The 23,263-nt window shown below is 48.2% G+C and overlaps 1 protein-coding gene across 1 annotated transcript in view; it reads right to left on the bottom strand.

The window, feature by feature from the left end:
- The window catches only part of LOC119168610 (neprilysin-1), a 638,470-nt gene that overhangs the window by 89,842 nt on the left and 525,365 nt on the right, over window positions 1–23,263 (bottom strand). The window contains exon 19 of the mRNA XM_037420008.2: window positions 14,554–14,690. Within this exon, the coding sequence (XP_037275905.2) occupies window positions 14,554–14,690 (137 nt within the window). The remainder of the gene's footprint in view (window positions 1–14,553; window positions 14,691–23,263) is intronic.

Raw genomic sequence — 23,263 nt, 5'->3', positions numbered from 1 at the left:
ACCATTTGGATTGTACGTAACAATTCTGGTGGAGGTGCTGGGTAATGATCCCAAACCCAGTTGGACTTCGAGGAAGCAGCCCGGAACCACGAGCAGTCGAACCAACTGAGCTCACGCCAGTTCATCAGCGCTCCAGCCGTCGTCTACGTGGTGAGCCGCCGGAATTTCCCCTTCCACTAGAGCCCAGAGTGTCTCCAGCTATCTCCGGTGAGAGTACCGAAATGTCGTCCCCAACCGCTGCCGCACACGCCGTTTCGTCTCCAGTCGCTGCCACGCACGTCGTTGTCGATGAGCCACGGACGCCGGACCCTTTTCATGGCGATCCTCTTGAAGACGCCGAGGATTGGCTGGAGGGTTTTGAGCGCGTCGCCAACTGCAACGGATGGCCCGAAGAACGGAAGCTCCGCCGAGTTTATTTCGCATTGCAGGACAGCGCACGAACGTGGTTTGAAAACCATGAAGGTACCATTCGATCGTGGGATGATTTCCGATGAGAGCTACTGGCCACATACCCGAGTACAGACCGCAAGGAAAGAGCTGAAGCTGCCTTGCAGGCAAGAAACCAGCACAACAATGAAAGCATCGCAATGTATGTGGAAGACATGTGCCGGTTATTCCGCCGGTCTGGTCAAAATATGAGCGAGGACAAGACTCTTTGGCACCTGATGCGTGGGGTGAAGCAGGAGATTTTTGCCGGTTTGCTCCGATGTCCCCCGCGGAACGTCGCTGAATTTCGCACCGAGGCGACAGCGGTTGAAAAGACTCTGCAACAGCGAACGAGGCACTACAATCGAGATGTTAACGTCGCATCCGTAGACGCGGTGTCAGCAGTCTTCGGGAATGGCATCAACGTATTACGAGAGCTCATTCGATCGGTGGTTCGAGAAGAGCTCCAGAAGCTAAACGGTAACCCCTCAACGGTCTCGTCTTTAGGGGAAGTTGTTCGGGAGGAGGTGAGACAGGCAGTCCGTGAGCAGCAGCCACAAGCCCAGCCTGTTCAAGCGTCAGTTCCGATGCAGCCCGCAGTCTCGTACGCCGAGGCACTGAGAAACACCCCTGTACCTCCTTTCGCCGCCCCTGGACCTTATTTCGCCGCAGCAAGCACGCATCTGCCGAAACCTCGATTTACGCCGTCCCCAGCCGAGACTAGGATCCGAAAAGCTGATATATGGCGCACTCCTGATCGAATTCCGCTTTGTTATCACTGCGGCGAAGCTGGCCATCTTTACCGGATGTGTGCACATCGCCGAGCTGGACTTCGGGGTTTTCCCGTAAACGCTGCCTGTCCAAGGAATGGGGAGCGACCTTTTGAAATCGAGGAGTACTTGTCAACGCGTCAAGGGGCTCACTCCTCGCAGCAGCATCAGTCTCGGTCGACAGCGCACTGAGGTATCGGTCACCAAGTCCGCGCCCATCTTCAAACTCTCCGAGGCGACTTCCCCACAGCCCGCTTCGAGAAAACTAGAATCGGCGACCTGGGGAGGTAAGGCCGCTGCCGACGCAAGAAAACAACCTCCAGTGCCGATTTAAAAATGTGATGACGGACACGAAACTACGTGCGGAAATGGTAACGTCGCTTCTGATTTGTCGGTAATTATAGACGGCTACGAAACGAATGCTTTAGTAGACACAGGCGCAGACTATTCCGTCATGAGCAGGGGACTTGCCAGAACGCTGAAAAAAGTGCTGACCCCTTGGATAGGACAACAAGTGCGAACCGCCGGGGGACACCTTATCGATCCGGCAGGCATGTGTACCTCTAGAGTTGGGATACGCGGCTTCACCTACGTCGCCAGCTTCATTGTCCTGTCGGAGTGTTCAAGAGATGTAATTATCGGAATGGACTTTTTGCAGGCCAATGGCGCAGTGATAAACTTGCAGGAAACGTGCGTTTCGTTCTCGACGAAACACGCCATCGCGACTTTTGAGAGTGAAAAACGATTCGATGCGCTCCAGATTGCAGGTGATGATATAACAGTACCTGCAAGATCCATCATCGTTGTCACCGTAAAAAGCAATGTGTACAACGACTATGAAGAAATGGCAGAAAGCAATACTGAACTATTACTCGAGAAAGGGATCTGTGCAGCAAGAGGTATTGTACGACTGCGTGATGGGTGTACGAGTGTCTTCCTGACAAATTTCCGAAATGAGGTGCAGCACCTTGCGAAGAGAACTGTGGTTGGTCACTTGCATGATTACGTTCCGATTACGGATTTGAATTCTTCCGAGACTGCACCACTGCACCCTGACGGTATAGATTCCATACTCGCATCTATCCAGATCGAAGCAGCCCTATCACCGAACCAGAAACAAAAAATCGAGAGCCTTATACGGGAGTACGCCTCATGTTTTTCCACGTCATCGAAAGTGCAAAGAACATCTATCATCAAACACCGCATCATAGTCGATCAATCTGTTAGACCTATTTGCCAGCACCCGTACCGAGTGTCACCAAAAGAGAGAGAAGTCATCAGAGGCCAAGTTGAAGAAATGCTCAGGGACGACGTAATTCAACCGTCGGCCAGCCCATGGGCCTCACCTGTAGTACTGGTAAACAAAAAGGACCAGACCTTGCGCTTCTGCGTTGACTACCGAAAATTGAACGTCGTCACAAAGCGGGATGTCTATCCCCTTCCAAGGATCGATGACACCCTTGACAGACTACGAGACGCGAAATTCTTTTCCTCTCTAGACCTCAAGAGCGGATACTGGCAGATAAAGGTGGACGAACGAGATCGCGAGAAAACTGCTTTCGCGACCCCAGATGGGTTATACGAGTTCAAGGTACTCCCATTTGGCCTGTGTTCCGCACCCGCCACATTTCAGCGGATGATGGATACTGTGCTGTCCGGGTTAAAATGGCAGTCCTGCCTTGTTTATCTCGATCACGTCGTGATCTTTTCGGCCACCTTCGATCAGCATGTGGAACGACGTCGTACTGTGCTCGAAGCGATTAGTTCAGCAGGGCTGACGATAAAACCCCAAAAGTGCCATTTTGGTTTTCATGAACTGCTTTTCATCGGTCATGTGGTTAGCTCTGAAGGCATTCGACCTGACCCCGAAAAGACAGCAGCTGTAGAAAAGTTTCCTAGACCAACAGATAAAAGGGCTGTGAGACGATTCTTAAGACTTTGTGCCTATTACAGAAGATTCGTTAAAGATTTTTCGAAGATTGCGAAGCCACTAACCCGACTGACGAAAGAAGACATGCCTTTCACCTGGACAAGCGAGCAAGAAGAGGCGTTCAATGAGCTACGACAGCGGCTCCTACACCACCCTGACCTGGCACATTTCCACGAAGAAGCCGAAACAGAGATTCACACAGACGCAAGCAATTTGGGACTAGGCGCCGTCCTTGTGCAGCTGCAAAACGGAGAGGAAAGAGTGGTCGCATATCCTAGTCGCACTGTTTCGAGAGCTGAAATAAATTATTCGGCGACGGAAAAAGAATGTCTGGCGATAATATGGGCCATACAGAAATTCCGACCGTACTTATATGGTAGACCATTTCGAGCAGTGAGCGACCATCAGTCGTTGTGCTGGCTCGCAGGCCTAAAGGACCCTTCTGGGCGACTTGCTAGATGGAGCCTCAGGTTGCAAGAATACGACATACAGTCGTATACAAGTCGGGTCGCAAGCACAGCGATGCTGATTGCCTGTCACGCGCACCAATGGAATCTGCACCTGGAAAGATGGAGACGACTTTCCGTTTCTTGGGGCCGTGAGCACCGCAGACATGACTGAATATCAGCGATCTGACGCGGAGTTGCTTAAACTGATCAAGCATCTGGAAGGGCAACCCGTGCGTGTTCCTCGAGTTTTCGTCCGGGGATTGTCCTCGTACCTCATGAGAAACAACGTTTTATACAAAAGAAACTTCGAGCACAGCAAGGAGAAATTTCTACTCGTCGTTCCTTCGGCCTTGCGACCCGAAATCCTGGAAGCCTGCCACGATGACCCAGTAGCAGGACACCTCGGAGTGAGTAGAACATTGGCTCGCATCCGCACAAAATACTACTGGCCAAAGTTACTGGATGCTGTACAGCATTATGTAAGGACATGTAGAGATTGCCAGAGACGCAAAACGCCTCCATTGAAACCTGCAGGATTTCTCCAACCAATTGAACCACCTGAGTCTCCGTTCGAACAAGTAGGAATGGATCTACTTGGTCCATTTCCCACGTCATCAATGGGCAACCGATGGATAGTAGTGGCGACAGACTACTTAACCCGGTATGCCGAGACAGCCTCTCTCACTAGGGACACGGCTATAGAAGTAGCTGAATTTTTCGTCACTAACATTGTACTACGGCATGGTGCCCCAAAGGTGGTTATCACGGATCGAGGAACTGCATTCACAGCCAATCTGACGCAGTCCATTATGAAACTTACCCACACAAGTCATAGGAAAACAACGGCTTACCACCCCCAAACTAATGGGCTAACCGAGCGACTCAACAGAACTCTGACCGATATGTTGTCCATTTACGTTGACTTGGAGCACCGTGCGTGGGACAAGATACTGCCGTACGCCACTTTCGCTTACAATACTGCTGTGCAGGAGACTACTAAAGTGACGCCATTCCAGCTTGTCTATGGTCGAGTAGTTACCACACCATTACATGCAATGCTGCCTGTAGGCGACAATACAGAGCACAAGCCTGACATCAGCGAATTCATTCAGCGAGCCGAAGAAGCACGGCAGTTGGCGCGACATCGCATAAAACAACAACAACGCGTGGATGCAAACCGTTACAACCTTCGTCGGAGAGGAGTCGACTACGCACCAGGCGACCTAGTTTGGATTTGGACTCCTGTGCGGACGCCTGGCCTTTCCGAAAAGCTCATGCGCCGCTATTTCAGCCCTTACCGAGTCCTTCGTCGCGTCAGCTCCTTGAACTACGAGGTGTCACCGGAAGGACAAGTGAGCTCATCAAGATGCCGAAGGAGCACAGAAATCGGGCATGTAGTCAGAATGAAGCCATACTATGACAGGCAATGAACATCGAACTATACACACCCGATTATGAGGAATACCTATTTCTCCAATGGAAACCACGCATTCAGACCATCTCAGCAACACTGCTTTTACGCATCGGGACGATGCATTTTCGGAGGAGGGATAATGACGCAAGGCGAACGCAGTATTCAAACTACGCGCGCTAGTTCGTGCGCCACCCCCCCCCCCCCAAGAGATCAGCGGCTTGATGATCAAACAAGAAAAGGCCGTGACGGCGCGCGCTTCCTCAGCACGGGATTTTGATGAAAAAGAAGTGGACCACCCTTCGAGGGTTTTTTCTCTCTCGGAGATTGATCCCTTTTTGCTGATCGCCTGTTACAGACGCCGCCACTTTTCGGGCACAAGTTCGCCCCAATAAACAGTTATTCGTACACCATTTGGATTGTACGTAACAATATATATATATATATATATATATATATATATATATATATATATATATATATATATATTGCGACGTAGTCTTTTACACGCCTTTATTATGCCTGGAAGACGTGGCCAGAACCGTTACCTCTGAGGCACAGAACCGACTCAAGGGTCATCCCCACTAACGATGAATATGAAGAACACTAGGTGATGATGGTTTTGTACAAGTGATGAAGAAGCGTGCTCTAAATGCCCACACTTATTCCCTGCGCATGAGAGCGGCCATCCTGGCCGCAACTTATAGATGCGGAGAACGCCTCTCAAAAGGCTTAATACGCGAGACATGCACTATCTCGGTACCGCGACAGTGCTAATTGATTGATTGATTGATTCATTCATTATATGTGGGGTTTGTTGTCCCAAAACCACCATAAGAATGTGAGTGAGGCCGTAGTGGATGGCTCCGGAAATTTAGACCACCTGGGGTTTTTAACGCGTCCCAAATCTGAGCACCGTGACAGTGCCAGTCACTTGGAGCAATCACAGTTCAACGCGACAATTAACGGGCGAGGTCTACTCTAAAAAGGTGTATGGGCCGAGGAACCGAAACTGAAATATGTACCGTAAACCAGGATTGTGAATGGTGTCCGGAGTAGCACCTCGTCGCCGGGGTGAAAGGTCACAGTGGTTTGGGATGCATCATGCATATTTTTGCGGGCTTTTTGTCTTTCCTCAGTGTTGAGTATGGCGAGCTGGTGACAGTGATGGAGGCGGGACACATATTGTTCACAGGAGGTTGCAGATGTGTAACCGGGGCTGTCAAGAACGAGACGCCCAGAAAGTAGGATGGCGATCAGCCTTAGACAAGGTAGAACGGCGAGTAACCAGTTGTGCGTTGTACGGTGGTATTATGAGCGAATGTTACGAACGGCAAAATCGCATCCCAGTTGGTGTGGTATGGCTCAATGTACATGGCGATCATGTCGGACAGAGTGCGATGAAAGTGCTCAGTGAGCCCGTTGATTTGAGGGTGATAGCTGGAGATTGTCTTGTGGCTGGTGCCGGATACTTTTAGCAATTCCCCCACAATTTGTGAAAGGAAAGCTTTTCCACGGTCACTAAGTATGACACGAGGAGCACCGTGACGCAAGATCAAGGCTTCAATCATAAATGTAGCCACGTCATAAGTGGAGATCGAATTCACGCAAGACGTTTCAGCCTAAAGTGTCAAGTGATCGACAGCTGTCACTTTCCATCGATGGCCATAGGGAGTCGTGGGAAAGGGACCATATAGACCGATGCCAACGACTTCAAACGGTGCTGACGGACATGGAAGTGGTTGCAGCTCTTCGTATTAAGGTGATGTCGGAAGCGACGTACTTTGCTACGCTGGCGGACATCCCTGGCCAGTAAAAGTGACATTTAATGCGATCGTATGTTTTCTGGAAACCAAAGTGACCAGCAGTAAGGTCGTCGTGGTAGGCCTTATGAATATCGGCTCGAAGAAAGCGAGGCAAAAGGGGCACCCAGCGTTGATCATCCGGGTGATAGATGTGATGATAAAAAACGCGGTTATTGAGCTTGAAATGCTTGAGCTGTCACCGGAAGCGGGCATTAGGCGGTCGTGATTTCCTTTGAAGGCGATTTATGATGCGGCTACAGAAAGCGTCAGCGAGTTGATGTGTTGTGATGGAGCCGTGCTCATCAGGAGGGATGTTGTCAATGGCGGCTAAGGACGAAACAGATGGGGAAGGACTATTCAAGCGTTCCTCGCTGAAGTTAGAAGTAGCATTGGACGGCGTGGTAGGGCGCGGGCAGCGAGAAAGCGCATCTGCGTTCTGGTGCTTTTTGCTGCACCTGTAAGTAATAGTAAAGTCGTATTCTTGAAGACGTATAATCCATCGACCAAGGCGTCTGTCCTGACAAATTCTTGAGCGTGGAAAGCCAACATAAGGCATGATGGTCTGTAACTATGGTAAAATGACGGCCATGTAGATAAGGTCAAAATTTCTGCACCGACCACACGACAGCTAAAGACTCCTGTTCAGTAATGGTTCAATTCTTCTCTGTGTTGGTCAGGACGTGGCTTGCAAACGCAACGACCATTTCATGAGATGATTCATCGCGCTGCAGTAGAATACCTCCGATTCCGTGACCGCTAGCGTCAATATGCAGGAGTGTGGGTGCTGTTTTATCGAAATAGCGAAATACTGGTTCAGATGTCAGGGAATTTTATCAGATGGCTAAACGCTGATCCGCAGGCAGGAGACCGCTCAAAGCAAACACCAGAACCGAGTAATTTGCGCAAAGGTGCCGCTATTGAGGCAAAGTCTCGTATGAATTGTCAGAAGTATGAAGCCAGGCCAAGAAAACTGCGTAAGGCTTTGGTCCTTTTAGGACGAGGAAAATGAATGATGGCCGATATTTAATCGGGATCAGAACGTATGTCATCCTTACTCACAATGTGGTTTAAGCCCTTAGTTGTCTTGCTGGCAAAACGGCACTTTTTCGTGTTCAGCTGAAGGTCAGCCGTACCAAGGCACATGAAAACTTAGTCTAAACGGTGTAAGTGTTGAGAGAAGGTTGACGAGAAAAAAATAGCACAAGCAAGTTTCCCACTTCAGGCCGTGCAAAATGATGTGAATCGTGCGTTCGAATGTTGCGGGTGCGTTGCACAGGCCGAAGGGCATTACATTGAACTCGTAAAGTCCGTCTGGTGTCGAAAATGATGTCTTTTCTTTATCGTCGTCATGCACCGGTATCTGCAGTTTACCGAACGTAGGTCGAGATTCGAGAAGTACTCAGCTCCTTGTAGTGAATCCAAGGCGTCATCTATACGTGGCATAGGGTATACATCCTTGCACGTGATCTTGTTTAGCGTCCGGTAATCTAAGGAGAAGCGCACAGAACCATCTTTTTCTTCGAACTAAGATGACAGGTGATGACCAAGGGCTAGCAGAGGGGCGTATTATGTTCCGTCTCAACATGTCGTCGACGTTTTCTTCATTAAGTTTCCGCTCAGCTACTAATACGCGATATGGCCGACGACGTACGATTTAGTTCACGTACCCTCAGTCTGAATGTGATGTGTGGTGACGCATGTCTGTGCCAATATGAGTGAATTGACGTCAAACTGAGCTTCGTGCTTAGTCAGCAAGGCAAACAATTGTTGGGGCTGCGAAGGGGTCAGGTCAGAGCTGATGGTGGTTTTGAGAGTGGAGGTGGATGGGGTACGTGCAACAGGGATATCTTCAGGAAAAGCGTCTTGAAAAGTTACCACAGAGAGAGGCTCCGGTGTAGCAACGCAAGCCAACGTTGAGCCCTTAGGAACCAGAATTTTTTTCAGGCGTCGGGTTTGTTGCGCAAACGAATGCGAAGCCATCGTCAAAACGTATTAGACCTGATGCGAAGGCTATTCCTCTTGTGACACAGCGTACGGAGGGTTGTACGAGCACATGGCCTTAGTCAATGACATCAGACAGAAGTTTAACGATTCACTGACTGTGCGGAGGTAACTCAGTGTCTTCTGCAGCATAATATCAAAGTGGTGCGTCATCTGCATGAAGCGAATAGGCGGTATCGTTCATGTGTACGACGCGTTGCCGGCAGCAGATCGACGCGCACGCCGTTGAAAGAAAGTCCCATCCTAATATTAGCTGTTGAGTACACGAACTAAGCACTGCAAATTCCACATAATGGAGAAGTCCATCAATGTAGAGACGAACAGTGCACATGGCGGAAGGTCGGATGGCGTCCCCTTGAGCAGCGAGCAACGTAGGTGCATCGTAGGGCATAGTAACTTTGCGGAGACGGGCACAAAAATCTCCGTGAATGACCGAGAAACTAGCACCATGTCTCTAATTACTTCCACTTCTATGCCTTCCAGCGAAACAGGTATCATATTATGAGGATGTTCTGGAGAAATTTTTTTTCACTTCGCTGAATGCAGCTTTTCCCCCCAAAGCTGCGTAATTTAGCTTTCCGGGCAACGGTCGGCGAACTGTGAGGGTGGTCGAAGTGGCGCCGTAGAGCGACGTAGAGGGGACGGCGAGCGATGCCTGAGATCACGGTAGTGAGGAGCCATTTACGGAGTTATTGATGGCGAGGAGGAGCAACCGTGAAGCGTAACGTAAGGACGGCGCTGGAAAGTGCTTGCTGTGGCATAGTCATCCCGGTCGTAAGTGTCAAATCCACGACGCTCGTCTCGCTAACGCTTGATACAGACACGTGCGATGTGTCCACGATATCTACAATAGTAGCATGTAGGTCTCGTCGGGCGCCATAATTGATAGTAGGGTTGGTTGTTTGGGCTGGGGACTATGGAATTCAGGTGTGCTGGCACCGGTGGGGCATAGTAAGGCAGGTTTTGCGTGCTGGGCGCCAGGGACGCCAGATCGGCTGGCGTCGTCGTCGGCGGTATCAGTGGAACGAAGGCTGAAGTAACTGCTGTGATTTGCGCGTAAGTCAGTGGGGCTTTAGAGACGTGAAAGTCTTTGTACGCATTATCAGTCATAGCCACCAACTACTCCTTGACGACGTCCCGTAAATTTGTACTAAGAGTTTCAGAAGAAAACTGACGCGTTGAAAACCCGAGTGACTGCAGTTCCTCTCGTATCATGCTGCGGATCACGACTCGTAAAGAGGGGTCGGCAGTAGGGTTGTCAGGGATGGCTGCAAGAGAGTTGTCCAGCTGCAGCCGTGCGGATTAGAGTTCATCAAGGCGCTGGCACATAGCTACAATGTCAGCAACGGTACTTGGGTCCTTTACGACCAAAGCGTTGAAAGCGACAGGCCCTATGCCTTTAAGCAGATGGCGCACTTTGTCTGTCTCGGACATGGTGTTGTTGACGCGTCGACACAGAGAGAGAACATCCTCGATATACGAGGTATAAGATTCGCCTACTTGTTTTCCAGACTGGCTCGAACTGCTGGAGTAGCGAAGACTTGTCGCAGATGTTCTTTGAAAACGTTCCAGTTGGGAAAGTCAATCTGGTGGTTGAAAAACCAAGTCTTCGCCACGCCAGTAAGATAGAAGGAGATGTGGCAGAGTTTGTGCGGATTGTCCCGACGGTTCGCTGCGCTCAGTATGTCATATTGGTGTAGCTAGTCGTCCACGTCCTCGTTTCAGAGTCCAGCAAATAGCGGGGGCTCGCGAGGGGGTCCACTGACGATCCAAGAGTGAGTAGCTGCGGCCGTCGTAGCCGGAGAAATAAAGGGAGAAGTGCCTGAGGGTTCATCCTGCGGCATGCTTGTGGACACGTAGCCCAAACGGCGACCTGAGCGAAGCTTGAGGAGGTAAAGTGGGCGAGTAGGCACGGGGAATCGAGGAGCAACCTCCACCACGTGTGACGTAGTCCTTCACACGCCTTTATTAGGCCTGGAAGACGTGGCAAAAACCGTTACCTCTGAGGCACAGAACCTACTCAAGGGTCATCCCCACTATCAATGAAAATGAAGAACACTAGGTGATGATGGTTTTGTACAGGTGATGAAGAAGCATGCTTTAAATGCCCACAAGATATATATATATATATATATATATATATATATATATATATATATATATATATATATATATATATATATATAATATATATGTGTGTGTGACGTTATGATGACTGGGAGACGTGGTCTGGCTCATAACCCAGTCAGTCTTCGACATCCTCACCGGCATCACCATGGAATGGGTTGGGTGTGCGAGGCGTGTTGATGACACAGGGTACGCTAGCGAGTGGGTAATGCTCGGTTTGGGTTGCGGATGTGGCATACATTGTCCTCACGGAACTTGCCAAGGGGCCGTACTGTGGTGGTAGTCCTTGAAGGCGGTGGCTTCTTCGATAGATATCAGCAGACCCTAGTGCACTGGCGGTGGTTGCTTCTGGTTCAGGACCAGCAGGTATAAGACGTTGCAGTACAGTACCCTGCACGTCCACCAGTCTGTCGCGAGAGGAAACGATAGGCAGGAACTCAAAGTAGAGGACTGTTTACTCAGCCACAGCTGCCATTCACTTCTTCGCTCTCGTATTCTGCCACCAACACAGCGTGGCAATATATATATATATATATATATATATATATATATATATATATATATATATATATATATGTATATATATATATATATATATATATATATATATATATATATATATATATATATATATATATATATACATATATATATATATATATATGTATGTTTGGTTCCCGCTCACGCCAAGTTATCTTTTCACCTACTTTTATTCACTCACATTTACAATACAATTTGGTTTCTTCACTTTCCCTCTAATTTCCTTGGCATTATTGTGTGTTAATATATATATATATATATATATATATATATATATATAATGCTCTGATCCTTCAAAAAAAAAGAAGGTTAAGATGACACAGAGAGCTCAATATTGTGTTTTTTGATGGTGTAAAATATCCGTGACCCCTAGAGTAGTACTGTCGAGCCATTCGCTTCATGCACACTCCCATGCAGTAATGGTGCGAGACGTGGTGGTGTAAAGCTGAAAAAATGTCACGTACAAAGAATTTGTGGACAGGAAAGGGTACAATTGCGGCTACGATTATGTTGCTTTTAGTACTGCTACCTTCGTACAAAGCCAAAATGACACTGCTACCTTCATACAAAGCCAATCGCTGTTGTAATGGATCACTCTGTACTGCAGTGGCTGATGAATATTAGGAATCCTCAAGATCGTCTTTTCAGCTGGTGATTGAAACTATCGATATATCAAGGATTTCATTGTTATGTAGGGTTTAACGTCCCAAAACCACCATATGATTATGAGAGACGCGGTATATAAATGAAACATCAGGCAATAAAAGAGCGTAAGCAATGTCGAAGCAGATGCACTCGCCAGAGCACCAATAGTCAAAATTCTGTTCCACGATGAACTTCAGTGATGCAGCAATGAGCACCGAAAAGGAACGTATTCATTGGAATACAATTTTGTCATTGTCAAAAGAAAAGAACTTGAAGACCTATGGGCTACACTCAACCATTCTTAAGAACGGTCATGAACATTGTGAGCATGTAGGAGTGATGGCGCTCTCCCGGTTGTCGCCGTAATATTGATTGGACATGGTAACCCATGTCGCCACCTACACTCTATATTGCGATACATGCTAGAGATGCAAGACGACGAAAACAAACAAATATGGAACACTTGAACCCCTGCCTTTTGCTGAAAAGTCTTTTGACTCTTTCGTGATGGACAAAATAGGGAAATTTTCTGGCACATCAAAAAGATTTTTCTGCTTCGTTATCGACCATGCTACTCACTTCGTATGGGCGTGCCCCAATGAAATTGAGAACAGCGACGCCTGTATCTGATGCCTAAAAAACCACCTTTGTTACCGGAAAGCCTCGGAAGTTCCTTTCATATCGTAAAACAGAATTTGCTGCAGGAAACCTTAAACAATTTATAAAACATAATCAAATATACCAGCTCTTCACCTCATCGCATCATCCGTATTACAGTGCTATTAACGAGTGGACGAACCAGACCATCGTAACCATATTTAGTTGAAACAATAATGACGAGCGATAAAAATGGTGGACTAACCTGCTTTCAAATCTAACAGACGAATACAGCAGAGCGCTTCCCGACGTTACGGGCTACGCACCGTCCTTCGTGATGTATGCAATCCCATCCAACTGTTCTGAAGCAGCGAAAAAAAAGGTAGAAGAAGCGCGGAAAGCTGCGGTTAATTATATTGTATATCACAAAAAGAACAAAGCAATTTATCACAAGAATTTCTTCCTATTGAGTTTAAGTCAGTGACTTTGGCGTGGTTTGCGCACGGCAGTACTCAAACGAGTGATGGGGCGATGACGAATTTGGGTAGTAGCAATAAGGTGACCATTCAAGTTACGTGGAGCTTAAGACACTGGATGACATCTTTCCATCTGTGATATTTGCGCACAACACAGCGGTACAACAAACGACGTAGATGACACCATTTAGGTTGGTTTACGGACGGAGTGCGGCGTCGATACTCGACACCATGTTACCCAACGGGACAGACTAGAAAAATATTGACGTAATTGTCTCCCTTCAGTTCACCGAGGAAGCCCGACAGTTCACCCGCCTACGCATCAAGAATCAGCAGGCGACTGAGCGTAGCCACTACCACCTTCAACGACGCTTCGTTGAATGCCAGTCCGGCGACCGCATTTGTGTGTGGACTCCGATACGATGACGCAGACTAGGCGAAAAAGTCTTTCGACGATAGTTCATTCCATTCAAGGTGCTGTGACGTTAAGGCACTCTAGACAACGAGGTTATATGGGAGGAAGTAACAGACTCTCAACGGCGGCGTGCGCAGCCTGAAGTCGTGCATGTCGTGTGCCTGAAAAAGGTTTATGCACGTTAGAGAACCTTCGGACTCTAGTTTCTCTTCTATCACTATATTATAGTTATTCATTGCTTTTATTTGCTTCCTATTGTACTTTCATCATGTGCCAATGCCACACTCCTTTCTCAAACTCTGTTATCACCCCATTACACGTGCAAGTGCCACCTATGCGAACCACGCTGATTGATGAAGAACCCTGAAAATATAATCGTAGAAACTTCCGATGCGACGACGCATTCCAAGTAAACATTAGGACTTTTCTAGAGCATACATGGTCGCTAGGGACACACCTCAATATTCTAGGGCGCAGGTATAAGTGCCGACGTGCTTCAACGCTGCATGGTCACACGATAGATGGCCGACGCACCGAGAGCCAATATCAGTGTATAGCGTACACTGCTCGTGGTAACCTTGCTTTCACTTTTGACAAGTTCGGACAAATAAAACATTTGACCTTAAAGAAGCGTACTACTGTGGCCATCCACATCCCAACCACGTAGCAATATGTTGGAGTCATGGAAAGAAATTAGTCTATGTGGGTGCTGAATCTTGTTATCTAGGTTTGCCCCTGTTTTAGGCGCAGTGAATTTATTCTGTAATATCATACAAACCTAAGCTTCCGTTATCCTAAGCTAATTAACTACTTCATTTGCCTAGCCACCAAGAAATTTGAGCGGCAGCTTATGTTCTTTGCCATTACGTTTGTTCGCATACTTTGGGAACAGTAGAAAAACGTAATTCTGTCTAATGCTGCATTTCTAGATAGAACCCATCCTATGCGGTTGTACACTCACCGTGAGATTCAACTCCCTCACGGTGAATTGAGCATACTGCTCGACGAGGCAGCGTATGTCGTCGGCCATGGTACCGTTGCTCCCACCTGGAGGTTCCTGCCACACCGCACGGTTCCGCTCTGGATCGTACATTATGCCTGCGAACCATAGTGTGGCGAAAAATGTGGTGCTCACTCAGACACATTCAACAAATACATTTAGCCCTTGGGACTCACTCCGACTCAGATTTGCCCTAATTTTTCTGAATCGCATTCACCCGGACTGAGACTCGATAAAGTTGTTTTCAGCCGGATTCACTCGAGATCTTACTCAATAAAATATTACATGAATTTACCCAAACTTGGACTCACGGCCTAATCTTAATCTGAGTGATTGGACTCATGAGCCCATTTACGTACATAAGCTTTTTTTTTTACCGTGGTGTCAAGTCTCTTTATTCAGCCTCGGTGCGGTGGTCTAGTGGCTAAGGTACTCGGCTGCTAACCCGCAGGTCGCGGGATCGAATTCTGGCTGTGGCGGCTCCATTGTTGGCTGAAGCAAAAATGCTGTAGGCCCATGTGCTCAGATTTCGGCGCACGTTAAACAACCCCAGGCACTCAAAATCTCCGAAGCCCTCCACTACGGCGTCTCTCATAACCATGTGGTGGTTTTGGGACGTTAAACCCCACATAATAATTAAAGGGACCCTGAAATTGTTTTGACAATTTTTTGCAAACACAGTGGACCGCTAGACCTAGTCCCAAGGGTAATTTGGAGACCGGTTTGAGGTCTTTGCGTAAACTTTGTAATTTATTACAATGCTTTAAAGCTGCAAATCGCTCCAGATCGCTGCCACTCGGCCGAACGCGTTTTCAACCGTCCATACACCAAGCGACACGCTCTGCTCCACTGGCATCATCGTTTCCAGCTGATATGATTGGCTGTGGAACGCGCAGCACAGACTGCCTATCGGATCAGCGGTGGGATTTATGCGTATGTGGTCTCATGCCACATCGTGACGCAGGCGCCTTGAAGGCGGAGCTTAGCCCCGAGTGTTCGAAGGAAGAGTTGAGGGCAGTTAAGGGTGAAAGACGAAGCGGAAGAAAAAGGTACTTTTTTAGTTCTCGTAGCTCCGTTAACATTCGGTGTCTCGCTTGAGCACTGGTGCCCATTATTTGCTCCTGTAGTTGTCTAATCAAAAACGGAATGTGAAAAAACCGTTCCAGGCACCCTTTAAGGCCCTTTAAGGCTTTAAGTAATATATGCAACGACTATACATAGCCTTCAAAAATTACGAGAAGGCGTTTGATTCAGTGGAAATATCAGCAGTCATGCAGACACTGCGGAATCAGGGCGTTAACGAAGCATATATAAACATGCTGGAAGAAATCAACAGGGGATCAACTGCTACCATCATGCTTCATAAAGAAATCAACAGAATACCAATCAAGAAGGGTGTAAAGAAGGAGATGTGATCTCCCCAATGCTATTTACCGCGTGCTAACAGGAGGTTTTCAGAGGCCTAGAATTGGAACACTTAGGGATAAGAGTTAATGGAGAGTACACTAGTAACTTGCACTTCGCCAATGACATTATAATGCTGAGTAACTCATGGGAAGAATTGCAACTCATGATCACGGAGTTAAATAAGAAAAGCAGAAACGTTGGTCTCAAAATGAATCATCAGAAAACGAAAATAATGTAGAACAACCACGAAAGAGAGCAGCGCTTCGAGATAGGTAACAGTGCTATAGAAATCGTGAAAAACTGTCTACTTAGGACTGGTAATAACCGCGGAGTCGAACCACAAGATTAAAGTTACTAGAAGAAGAAGAATGGGGTGGAGCACGTTTGACAAGCACTCTCAAATCATGAAGGGTAGATTGCCACTATCCCTCAAGAGGAATCTAGATAACAGCTGCACCTTGCCGATACCTAACTATGGAGCAGAAACCTGGAGACTTACAAAGAAGTTTCACCTTGAATTAAGGACGGCACAGCGAGCAATGGAAAAGAAAATTGCAGGTGTAACGTTAAGAAACAAGAAGATAATAGAGTGGATTAGGGATCAAACCAGGATTGAGGTTGTCATAATTGGAATCAAGAAGAGGAAATTGACATAGGCCGGGCATGTAGCGCGTAGACAGGATAACCACTGGTCAGTAAGGGTAACTAAGTGGATTCCTATAGAAGGCAAGCAGGTTAGGGGAAGACGGAACGTTAGGTGGGCAGATGAGATTAAGAAGTTTGCGGGTATAAATTGGCAGCAGCAAGCACAGGTCCAAGTTGACTGGCGGAACAAGGGGGAGGCCTTTGTCCTGCAGTGGACGTAGTCAGGCTGGTGATGATGATGATGATGATGATGATGATGATGATTCGAAAGAGCGTGTAGGTCACTTCACTCACAGCTGCGTTTACGAAAGTACCACGCTGTTCACACTCGAAGACCTAAAATTTGTGATAGTTGTTCGCGCTTGTCTCGTGTATAGTTGTGCGTTCGTTTCGTGCGTCTGCTTTTCTGCTTGGACAGCGCGCTTCAAGAGTCGAGCTGGGACAGTTGGTTCACGCATGTCCTTTGTATGCTCATTTCGTGCGTGCTTTGAGCTTAAGGTCCATGCTGGGAGTTTTGAGCTACTTGTCGTTTTTCGCGCGACTTTGAAATCGGTTGTGGTAGCATTTTTTTTTCTCTTGTGGTGAAACAACGCACAAACACTCAAATACCTCTGCAAAGACATGTTTCACTTTCGTGTTATATCAATTCCTAGAATGGAGGCGGAAATGTTGTAGGCCCGTGTGCTCAGATTTGAGCGCACGTTAAAGAACCCCAGGTGGTCGAAATTTCCGGAGCCCTCCACTACGGCATCTCTCATAATTATATGGTGGTTTTGGGACATTAAACCCCACAAATCGATCGATGTATTCCTAGAAAGAGGGATAAACCACGTTTTTTTCTCTTTAGGCAGAACGATTTCCAGGCCTGCCGGTTGAATGACTATGACACACTTAGTAGCTATTTGGTGCAGCGCCAGCTTGTATAGTATTCCCAGAGGAGCACAGCGCTGTTCAACACGATCAGCGCGTAATGTTTGCAATTGCACCAAGGTATATGTAAGCTGGTAGTGTAACTTCCTTAGAATCCCATGAATCCAGTAGTCGGCGGCTCGTTGCTACCGTTGTATATGTGAGGAAAGGACAACTATCAGCAAACATAAAAAAAATTAAATATGGTGTCACAACTGGAAGTGGTAGCGATGTCGCGCATCCGGCCTACATGGCGCGAAATTGAAATTTTTCTTAATTTCTGACGTGGTATGTGCCTTCATTATTACGGCATTTTATTACGCCTTAATTTTGTCTCACTGATTGCATCTGAGAGAAAAGAAACAAAAATATCAAAGATTGAGGAAGCAAAGTTGTTTTATTAGTCAAATGACGTGCTTTAAATATGCCCAGAAAACTTCGCAGAGGCCATTGTGAGAGCACTGTTTGAGATCACAATAGCATAATAGTTAGAAAACTCACATAAACAATTCGTAAAAAAACCGCTTCAGCGATACATCAGCTTTGAAAATATTGTCACTGGCTTGTGACAACGACAAAGGGAGCAGACAGTAGATCGAAGATTAAACTGTTTATTGAGTCGAACTTGTGGCCACAAAAAGGGAAATTGAGATTACAGCAAGACACTGGCACCGATATCGGCTAACTCAGCGTCGGTCGTTGATCAACTGACAAGTGGCGAGACGTGACGCCATTTATGAACTTGACATTGAAAATTCTGGCGTTATCGCTAGCGGTGACGTAGATTCCAGAATAATCTTAAATGCTCACGACGTGGGTGTGATCTCAACAAAATTATTTACGGCAACCCTGAAGCTTCTCGAACACTCTAAGTGCGGTTTGCACTGAGAATCGCGTACAGCGTAACGGGGTGATAAAAAAACTTTACGAAGGAACGTAGCATTGCCCCCCTCTCAAAAAGTCATCGCCCCGATGCTTTTGAGGTGATGCAAAAGGTGAAAGTGCAATAATAATGTAAGAAAGTACAAATATTAAAACACAATACAAAAATGATAACAACCACAAAATACACTCTTTCAGTTCGTTAACGTTCATGAAACGGATTCAGGCGCACGACATAGACGACTTCAGGTCGCGATTGGCGCCGTTGAGAGCTCGTAATGCCATCGGGGACAATCCGGAAGTCGAGTGGGCTGAGACGTCGTACTGCCCTGTATTGCCCGAAGTACCGTCGCAGAAGTTTTCACTGAGTCCACGTCGGCGTATCGGCGTCCATACCCAAGCACGTTAATCGGGCTGGTATTCCACGAAGCGTCACCGAAGATCGTAACGGGCGGAAGTCGGTCGTCTGCTGATTCATGATGCACAGGCGGGCAAGTTGATGACCTTCTTCAGCGTGCTGAAGATAGAGGGTGACGTACAGGTTATCTTCATTAGTGACGTTAGGCAGCATTGCGTCGAGCGTCGTTGCCGGGTTCTTTCCGTAGATCAACGTGTACGGTTGCGTCTGTGTCGTCTCCTGCACGGCCGTGTTTCATGCGAAGGTCTCGTACAGAAAGATGGCGTCCCACGTCTTGTGTTAGACGTCGACGTGCATGGCCAGCATGGCAATTGTCTTGTTTAGCCGCTCGGTGAGACCATTTGTCTGTGGGTGGTAGGCGGTGGTGTGGTGGTGGCTTGTCTGGCTATGTCTCAAGATCGCTTGAGTCAAATCAGCAGTAAAGGCCGTACGTCTATCGGTGAATACAATCTTTGGAACACCATGACGAAGGATGATGTTCTCAATGAAGAACTTAGCTACCTCTTCGGCGCTACAATTGGGTAGGGCCTTTGTTTCGGCGCAGCGGGTTAGGTAGTCAGTAGCTACGACGATCGATTTGTTTCCTGAATTCAACGTCGTAAATGGCCGCAGTAGGTTCATCCCGATTTGTTGGAAGGGTCGCTGAGGTGTTCGATCGCCTGGACCAAGCCTGCTGGCCTTGTCGGCGGGGTCTTTTGTCGCTAACAGTCTCAGCAGTTCCTCACGTAACGAGCGACGTTGGCGGTAAACCGCGACCAGTAGTACCTTTCTTGTGTCCTTCCGAGCGTGCGGGAAACACCAAGGTGTTGTGCCATTTGATTATCCTGCAGCGCCTGGAAGAAATCTGGCCGTAGAGTTAAATGCACCACAAGAATGTACTTAGCTCGAAGCGGAAGTTCTTCTTTTGAAGAATACGGTTTCGCAGTGAAAACGAGGTAAGTTCCTGTTTGAATACCTTCGGAACAACGGAGGTCCTTCCCTCGAGGTAATCGATTAGGCTCCTAACTTCCGGATCAGCCCACTGGCGTTGAGCGAACTCGTCGACAGTTATTGTTTTCACGAAGCAGTCGTCATTCAGGTCTTCAGGCGGTGGTGGGACGATGGGGGCTTACGAAAGGCAGTCGGCGTCGGAGTGTTTTCTGCTGGACTTGTAAATGACGGTAATGTCGTATCCTTGAAGCCTCAGGCTCCATCGGGCAAGGCGACCTGAAGGGTCCTTCAAGTAGCTAGCCAACACAAGGCGTGGTGGTCACTCACAACTTTGATGGGCCTGCCGTAAAGGTAAGGACAAAACTTTGGCGTCGCCCAGATGATGGCAAGGCATGCCTATTCTGTTGTGGAATGATTGCTTTCAGCCTTGGATAGCGGCCGGCTCGCGTAACTAATAACCCATTCCTATCCATCAGGTCTGTGCACAAGGACGGCGCCGAGTACTACGCTGCTCGCCTCAGTGTGCACTTCTGTTTTAGTACTTATGTCGAAATGCACGAGTATCGGAGGCATCTGCAGGCCTTCTTTTATTTCCCCAAATGCTTCCTCCTGCGGGTTTCCCCACTTCAACTCGACGTCAGCCTTAGTCAAGTTAGTGAGTGGCTCGATGATGCGGGCAAAGGTTTTGACAAAGCTCTTGCAATAGGCGCACAAGCCCAGAAATCGACGTACGGCCTTCTTGTCGCTGGGCGGTTTAAATGCAGTCATGGCGGTTGTCTTCTGCAATCATGTCTTACTCCATGTTTGCTTAACACGTGGCACAAGAACAAAGAGTTTCTCGTACGCGAAGCGGTACTTTTCTGGTTTCAGGGTCAGTCTGGAAGTCTTAATGGCTTCAAGTAGAGCTTCAAGGAGCCGAAGATGCTCGTCGAAGCTTGAGGAACGAATAAACGTGACAACTCGGCCACTTCAATCCTGCCAGCATTGTGTCCATAACACGTTAAAAAGTTGCAGGTGTCTAGCAAAGACTGAGAGGCATGGTCTTGAACTTGAAAAGGCCGTCTGGTGTTATAAACGCAGTTTTTCTCGGTTTCCCTTGTCTGCATCAATCTGCCACTAACCTGTCTTAAGGTCCATCAATAAGAAGTATTGGACGCTTAGGAATCTATCAAGGGCGTCGTCTATTCGGGGGAGAGGTATACGTCCTTCTTCGTTATCTTATTAAGTCGGCGATAGCCAATTCAGAAGTGTAGTGTTCCATCCTTTTCCTTCACTAACACCACCGGAGACGCCCATGGACTCTTTAAAGGCAGGATAATGTCGTCACGGTGCATTTCATCAACCCTTTTCTTTATGGGCTCGCGTTCTCGCGTCGAGACTCTGTACGGACTCTGACGGAGTGGCCTGGCATTTTCTTCTATGACGATTCGACGTCTTGCGATAGGGGTCTGTCGAATTCTAGATGACCACGAAAAGCAGTTCTTGTATTTCAGAAGCAGGTTTTTGAGCTGTTCTTGTTTATGCATCGGAAAGCTCGGATTAACGTCGAATGCTGGTTGAAGGGTTTCAGTCGTCGGACTAGAATCGGTGGTATCGGTGAGGGCGAAAGCATTGTTGGCTTCCAGTATCTCTTCAATCTAGGCAACCCTCGTGCCTTTGCTCACGTGCTTGTACTCGGTGCTGAAGTGCGTGAGCATCACTTTTGCGTTTCCTCCTCACAGCTCGGCTATTCCTCTTGCGACGCAAATTTCGCGGTCGATCACGATGTGTTGGTCGCCTTCGACGACGCCTTGTATGTCTGTGGATTCTTGAGTGCCGACGTAAATGCTGACGCTATAGCGATGAGGAATGGTGACTTGATCTTTCAGGATATTCAGGGTGTGCCTTCTTGACGACGTGTGCGGCGGCAGTGCTTTTTCTCGGATAGTGTTATGGACTTTGTTCTCAGGTCAACGAATGCACCATGGAGGCGTGAGATGTCCACACCAAGGATGACATCTCTCGAGAAATGCTGCAGTACGACGAAGCTTACAGGATTAATCTTATTTTGAATGGTGAGTCTGGCTGTGCAGGTTCCTGTCGGCGTAACTAGGAGGCATCCCACTGTACGGATTTCGGGGCCTTTCCAAGTTGTCATAACTTTTTTTAACTTAGCGGCGAATGTCCCACTGAAGAGGGAATAATCGGCTCCGGTGTCGATGAGAGCTGTGGCGTCGAAGCTGTCGATGAGGACTTCGAGGTCGCTAGTTCGTCTCCTCGCGTTGCAGTTGGATCGCGGCGTCGGATCTCGGCTACGACGATTTTTACCGCTGCTTCGACGTTGCGTCGTGAAGTCGTATTCTGGCCTGGAAGCTTTTATTTCTGAGAAACGTTCATGTTGCAGCAGGTTATTGAGGTTTCGTCCGTCGGTGGAGGATTTTCAGCAGTTCGCGCAGAGAAACCGTACCTCCAGCGGTTGCTGCCATTAGTTTCCCAGATAAGGACTAGAAGACCGGCCCCAGGTTCGGCCAGTGTACAGCTGGCGGTGAGGCGACATGTAGCGGCCAGGTGACGGTGAACGAGAAGATCGTCGGTGTGTCCATTGCGCTGCTGCAAGGTAATCGGCGATGTCGCGGGGTCTTACCCCCACTGTGGACGTGACGCATCTACGGCAAAGCCACGTAGTCACATCTGACGGTACTGGCAGCGGTGGTAGGTATGGCCAGCTTCTCAGCAGTTGTAGCAGAGAGATGGCTGGTCGGTGGCACGCCACACGTCGGTTTTCCTCGGAGCATCGTGGTGACCGGCGGATGGGCGGTACGGCGTCGGCGGCGGCGGTGGCTGGCGGCTAGACTGCGATGGTGCAGCCTCTTGACGTGGGCGTGAAGGGTAAGCATAACGTCGGGTTGCAGCAGCGTAGCTCATCGCTTGCGGCTGGTGCTTTGGAGCTTCAGACATTCAAGCAATTGCCGAGCTTTTTCACGCACAATGTCGGCGATCGAAATAACTTGAGTCTATGGCGAAAGTATTAATTTTCGCAGCTCTTCCTGCAAAATCGCTCGGATTGTCACGTGCAAGTCGCCGTTTCTGAAGGCATGAGCCTCGGAGTAGTGTACTGCTGAAGAGCGGCAGTCACAGTGCCTTGTGCGCATTTCCTGTGCCTTTCTCGATTGTGGTAGCCTCGGTGAGGAATTCATCGACCGTCTTCAGTGGGTTGCGCACAAGCCCCGCAAACAACTCTTCTTTAACATCTCGCATAAGGAATCGGACCTTCTTGTTCTCGGTCATGGTGGAGTCAGCGTGGCGGAACAACCGGGTCCTCTCTTCGAGGAAGATTCGAACGTTCTCCTTGGGCAGCACACGCGTCTTCAGGATAGTCGCAGCACGTTCCTTGCGGACGACGCTCGCGAACATGCGGAGGAACGTCGTCCGAAAGACATCTTCGCAGCGTGGACTCCCGGTTCTCGAACCACGTCGTTGCGGTATACGCGGTGTAGTTTT

This window comes from Rhipicephalus microplus, chromosome 3, assembly GCF_043290135.1.
Source record: "Rhipicephalus microplus isolate Deutch F79 chromosome 3, USDA_Rmic, whole genome shotgun sequence".
In the NCBI taxonomy this organism is placed as follows: Eukaryota; Metazoa; Arthropoda; class Arachnida; order Ixodida; family Ixodidae; genus Rhipicephalus; species Rhipicephalus microplus.
The sequence above is the reverse complement of the archived record's forward strand: the minus strand, read 5'-3'. Positions and strand labels throughout refer to the sequence as shown.